General features: G+C 41.7%; 1 protein-coding gene across 1 annotated transcript in view; it reads left to right on the top strand.

Moving 5' to 3' along the window:
• LOC146580345 (glucosidase 2 subunit beta-like) overlaps positions 1-1,380 on the top strand; it is a 175,997-nt gene extending 174,617 nt beyond the window's left edge. Inside the window, exon 15 of the mRNA XM_085267008.1 lies at positions 672-1,380. Coding sequence (XP_085123134.1) covers positions 672-809 — 138 coding nt within the window. The 3' untranslated portion in view covers positions 810-1,380. The remainder of the gene's footprint in view (positions 1-671) is intronic.
• Positions 1,381-6,000: the final 4,620 nt, after the last annotated feature.

The following is a 6,000-nucleotide window of genomic DNA, read 5'->3' on the forward strand; positions in this document are numbered from 1 at the left end:
ACCGCTAATACTCATGGACAAGCGTGACAGAAAAGACTTTGTCTCATCAAGCAGCGCACACCCACTTAATATCTCAGTGCAACAAGATACTAAGTGACATAACAAAAGACTATTTTAGTCTCCCTACGGGACAAAGCCAAATCACCACTTCTACTAGCCTGAAACTTCTGCACAACAATACCTGCCAGGTTCCCATCTCTGCCTCTTCAGGTGCTTTTGTTCGCCAAAGGGATTGTCTGTTCAGGGTGCTGAATGATGAGAGGGGTTGCCATGGAAACCACTCCCAAGTAAAAGAAGTTGTTTTCCCCTCCGCTCTCTTGCAGGGGGCGTCAAAGTCACCTATTAAAGTCGTGACAGCAGTAATCGCATCCTCCCCCTGTCCTGTTCGCTCGCGGGGACGACAGCGGCGGTGTCCCATAAATCCACGCTCGCTCTTACTCACAGAAACACTTTGCTTCACGCAAAGTCACAACAAGTCAGCGGTTCCTTCTGTATAATTTTGTCATTTGTAGCAAGCCCCACTTCTTCGCAAAACTTTAAGAGAAGTTGTAAAACAAGTGGCAGGTCAACTTTAATCAGCTCCCTTTGTGTGATCAAACTGCCACGGCTCTTGACTCAGGCTAACAATGGCTCTTCTCAACCTCAACTTCTCTTTCTTTGTGCTTTTCTAGGTCACACTGACATGCGGAACGGAGACAGCCTTGCGATCAGTGAAAGAGCCCAGCAAATGCCAGTACATCATGGACTTTCAGACTCCTGTGGCCTGTCAGCCGGTGCTAAAGCAGCAGGGTATACACAGTGAACTGTGACCCATTCCCTTACTGGCCTAGCCCAGAATAACTTGGACCCCTTCCTCTCTTCTGCTGGCCCGCGGTGACAGGCTGGGGTCCTGAGGGTCCCCTCTGACATCTGTGTTGTCAGAACATATATACTTCCAAGGCAGTCTGGCTAAGGTCAGAGTCTGGTTTTCAGTAGCCACTTTAGTTTCCATTGATTGTTACAGTGCTGCTTTCTTGCTGTTACACTTTAATATCTAAATAGAGCATTTACTGAATGATTTAGTTAACGCAACGTGTTCAACATTACTGTGTATTCCCTGTAAGTGTTTGCACTCAATGCTCAGCAATAAGCAATATTACTGTGTAAATAATGGGAGAAAGTGAAACCCAATCTATTGTAGGGTCTAAACACATTTCTGCTAATGTAATTGCCGTTTTAAATAACTGCTCAGTAATATGCACAAATAAAAGGACTGTGTCCTTGCTCTTCATTATAATGACTGCCTTATAAAAATAGCCTTCCTTAACATCGAGGATATGTTGTATGTTTCTTATGTTGAGCAAATGAAACTTATAAATAAATCAGATGATCTTCCCAGAAGGAGCTGCATGTTCAGCCGTTTCCTGGTGCAGTTTAGCATAAAGCTAAATGATTCTGTGAAAACTACAAAACAAAAAAAAACAAAAGAGTTGTCGCTCTGGTTGACATTTTTCCTCATTGCAGTAAACATGTACTTTATAATTTATAGTCCCTTTACTGTAACAATTCAGTACCAAATGTGTGTCGTTCCACAGATGAAAACAGTTCCCAATAAATGTATCTTACTACTCCTGAAACCAACAATACCCAGCTCTTATAGGCTTCAGTCACACAGGCCTAGAGACTGGTTGGCAACCTCCGAGCAACCTCTGATCACTTATAGAAGATTGTGTATTCCACATTTGCTTTGGTGGACACCAACTTGTTTACAAACACTCACCAACTACTTGCCAAGCGGTAGCGAAACTTGGACTACGTCCACATGTATGCAAGTATTTTTGAAAACAGCTGTTTCTATGCATTTGGGCCTTTCGTCCACACGTAAACGGCGTTTTCGATCACTGAAGACCGAGATTTTTATAAATTCCTGCCAGGATTGAGATTTTAGAAAACTCGTTTTTTGCGTTTACTTGTGGACGAGGAAAACTGAGATTTAGTCACGCTACGTCAAAGGTGTGCGCCTTTTATGATGACGCTGTGCGTACATGAGATGAATTTCTACATTGGCGGATATGAACAAAACACTGTTGCTGTTAATCTTACTATCTGCAGTTTTTACACTCTTACATATACACACACAGTTACTGCCCCTCCATTTAGAAAGACTCCATCTTTGTTTCCTCTTCTAGACTTCTGATTGGCCAACCTTTCTACACAGTTAGGATTATACCACCACCTGTTGCTTTGTTATGTCCTTGACAGCTTTTGACTTCGTTTTTTATTTTTACATGTAAACAAAAACAGAAAATCTCAGTTTACAAAAATACCCGTGTACGTATCTTTGGATGCACAAACTAAAAATGGAAACTCTTCACTTTCAAAGTAAAAGTTGTGCCTTTCTGCCGAAACCAGCACATTTCAACTTTGACATAAAGGCAAACAGTCTCCGTTTCCACTTTGTGTTGCACATTTCATAGTGTCAGTACCAACTAGCAAATAGTTGTGTGTTTGCAACCAAGTCGGTATCTTCCATGCTGCTGGCGACCACAGCGACCCAATAAATTGTGAGGTGGTTTTAGTTGCAGCACCGTGCACCTCTTTGTTGCCATTTTTGCCTAGCGACAGCAAGCAACCTCCAGCAACCGTTTGCCAACCATCTATTTTTACAATGCTGGAATGTTTCTAACCACAAAAACATGAGAACAAAAGAGGTCCAGTCCAAGTTCAGTGAGTACAAAACAGTTTTTACAGATTAGCGTTGCCTCCAACGAGTGTGGAAGTCAATATTTAAGAAAGTATTAAGAGGTGATTTAAATAATTATTGGCTACAGTTTCTACTCAGTATGAACAATGAACTGAAGTCAGCCATATCCTCCAAGCAGTGTACATTCCAGTATTTTTTTAACTGAAGACTGACATAATCATAAAACATAATAAAAAACCTTGCCAATAAAAATAGTGGCATCGCTATGTTTTTTTTTTCCTCCTAACTGGCTCACTTGAAAACTCATTTCTTAAACACACAGGAGTATATTCTCCAACTGCATTTATTACATTAGCCACACATCTTTCTGTATATTTACATTTTCATTTATTATCGTAGGATTTATTTTTTTTACTGAACGTAGCGCGGCTCGTTTTCAAAGGAGTCCACCGTCCTCAGCGGTCTGCATCGTACAGGGTGTGCTGTCTGTGATGTTGTTATGTAACAGATTGTGGAGTTTCTGCAGCGGAGCCCTCTGCTCATTAAGGGGGAGCTAAATCAGCTGTCAGGTATCCAATAGGCTGCCTGATATATTCCTACCCTGCTGGGGCAGCTAGGTGGCTGTTTGCCTGCTAGCAATGCAATAGCCTCAGGCTCTGTAGCCCAGGGACTGTTGCTTTTTATTTATCCGGCGTCGGCTCCCATCCGCACACACTGGTTGATGGCGAATCAAACTATTTGCTTTCAGCTTCAGTTTTCAGAATAGCTGTCAATTTTATTGAAGGTGCAAAACAAGTCAGACAAAGGACATTTCTGCCAGAACTTCTCAAAGCCAGTAAAATATGTAACACACATATGCACACTCTGCATTCAGAGTGGAACTAAACACATTATGTTAATACAGCTCAATCTGACAGCTCACAGTAAAATTATTGTATTCTCCTTAGCCTCAAAAAGCCAAATTAAATGATCAGCTAAACTGGCCATAAAAAGAGAATATCAAAACATTAATGGTTGGCATGGTGTTACAATAGCTAGCACCATCAGCTCATAGCAAGATCATGGGTTCGAATCCACCTGCTGGGGCACTGAGTACTTCCCAAAGACCAAAAACATGATTTGTCCACCTCTCGCCCCATCACACCTGGAAAGGCTCCAGCCCCACTGTGACCCTCAACTGGATAAAATAGGATGGATGGATAATCCACTGTGTGTCCCTACAATCTCCAGGAAACAACACAGTGTTTGAGGATTTTAATCTGTTCCCTTACTTCAAATATGCAACAGATGCCAAAGCTGATGTCAGCATAACAACATTCAGCCTTCACAGGCTCCCAAGTCTGGCAGCAGCTGGAAATACTGCCAATCACCCAGACAGTGTCAAGAGCAGCCCTCTGTCTGCTACTGCAGGAGTCAACATTTCATTTCTGGCATCTGGAGAAAAACTTTATATTGCGGCATCGCCATATGGTGATCATGTGATTGGGTGTCATCAAGAACTTTTCCACGGATAAAACCTGTTCTCACAAAGGAACAGATTTGACAATCTGCAGGGTATTAACAACTCCCCACTTTGCTGAATGATCATCATGTGGTAAATTACTTGCGTGCTTCACCCCACACAGCGTGGGTGGGAAACACATTGGAAGATTGCGGTTTAAATGGACAGTTATTAAAAAAAGGAAAAAAAGCTAGCACTGTGTGTTTCTGTACTGTTTTTTTTTTTTTTTTTATAGCCGAACAGCCAATGATGTGCTGCAGCAGATCAGAAAAGGGAAGGAGGGAGTAGTGGGAAGGATTCAGTAGGGAAGCTGAGCACACACAGACACTTGCTAGCACATACTTACACACCTCCATTCAGCACATTTGCACATGAAGGGGCAGGGATGGAAAGTCTTTCCAGTTGAGTGTGGGCGTATTTGTGTGTTGACTCCAAATTGCTAAAAGGACCCAGAGGCTTTATATTGCATTAAATCTCCGACTCAGCTTTGTAGAAACTAGTTCAAGGTACCTTGTTCTCTGGAGTGGGAGACAGCGGGGCTCTTGCCTGACTGACTGACTGGTTGACTGACGCCCACCACAACCCAGCACCGCTTTCACTCTTTTGGAGATTGTTTTTAAGCTTCCTCCTTTGAAGGGAGGCCAGTTATACCCTCGGGGCCGAGAGTGAAAAAAAGGGCCTTGGCGTTGAGTCGGCGTGCGACAGTCACATCCAGCTCCCTCGTGTCCGCACTTACTCCAGTCTATTCAGTCACGATACTGACGCTTCACCGTCAGCCTCTAGCCTACAGATTTTGCACAAACAAAGGTGTTTGTGAGAGTACAGTGAATACAGTTTGTGTGTTCAGGTGTGCACTTCCTGATACAACTCAAAGCTCTGACACGATACTGTTTTACTTCCAAACAAGTCTGTGCGATCATTTCTTCTTTAGAATAGATGCATTTAATCGATTAATTTGATGAATTTAATCTGCCATTCATTACTGTACATTCTTCTTAAATCAGTTTTTACATAATCCTGCAAGAAAATAAATATTCTTCTTTTGTGGTTCAAAGGTATGAGAAGCATTAAGAAACCTCAGATACTTGTTTTCTGCCCACTGCATATATGTAAGTTCTGTTGCAAACCAGCTGGATCCTCATTGGCACATTTGTCACAGGAATATCGGTATGTTGTCCAGTATGTGCTGCTAATTTTTTGAAAATATAAAAAATTATATAATATAAAAATATCAGTTCTGAAAAAGATGCTTTGTCCCATAGAGCTCCTCTATTGTTTTCATAGTATCACAGCTGAGGGGATGATGGTGCAGGGCCTTCACATTAAGTTGCTAACTAGTTTGGCATTGGACTGTTAAACAGTGTGCTTTATATGCATAAACTTGTTTAACCTCCTAAGACCAGAATTCTTCCACGGCATGCATTTTTAATTTCTCTTTGATATTTGGACATATTGGGGCCCGATGAATGTAAAAACAAAGAATTACCAGATTTTTTTTTTACCTTATTTTTGTTTTCAAGAAAAATAAGAGTCCCAAATGAGGGTATTCGTCTAAAATTTTGATAGAACAGTAGCAGTATAATGTCCTCGTAAGTGGATATCAGGCCCTTGTAGAGCAAAATTTAGTATTTTGGTCTAAATAACCCAAAATGTGACGTCCACATATGTGGACGCCAGGTCCGAGGAGGTTAAAGAACTGGATTTAAATATCCAGATCTTGATATATCAAGATATACGTCAGGATCTGGTTGTCTTGTGTGTACTTTGTCCTGTCTTCCTCCCTGAGCCTGGTTCTGCCTGATGTTTCTTCATGTTA

This window comes from Mchenga conophoros, linkage group LG3 (assembly GCF_057382185.1).
Source record: "Mchenga conophoros isolate Kocher_MC1m ecotype Shallow Benthic linkage group LG3, M_conophoros_male_GT1.1, whole genome shotgun sequence".
In the NCBI taxonomy this organism is placed as follows: Eukaryota; Metazoa; Chordata; class Actinopteri; order Cichliformes; family Cichlidae; genus Mchenga; species Mchenga conophoros.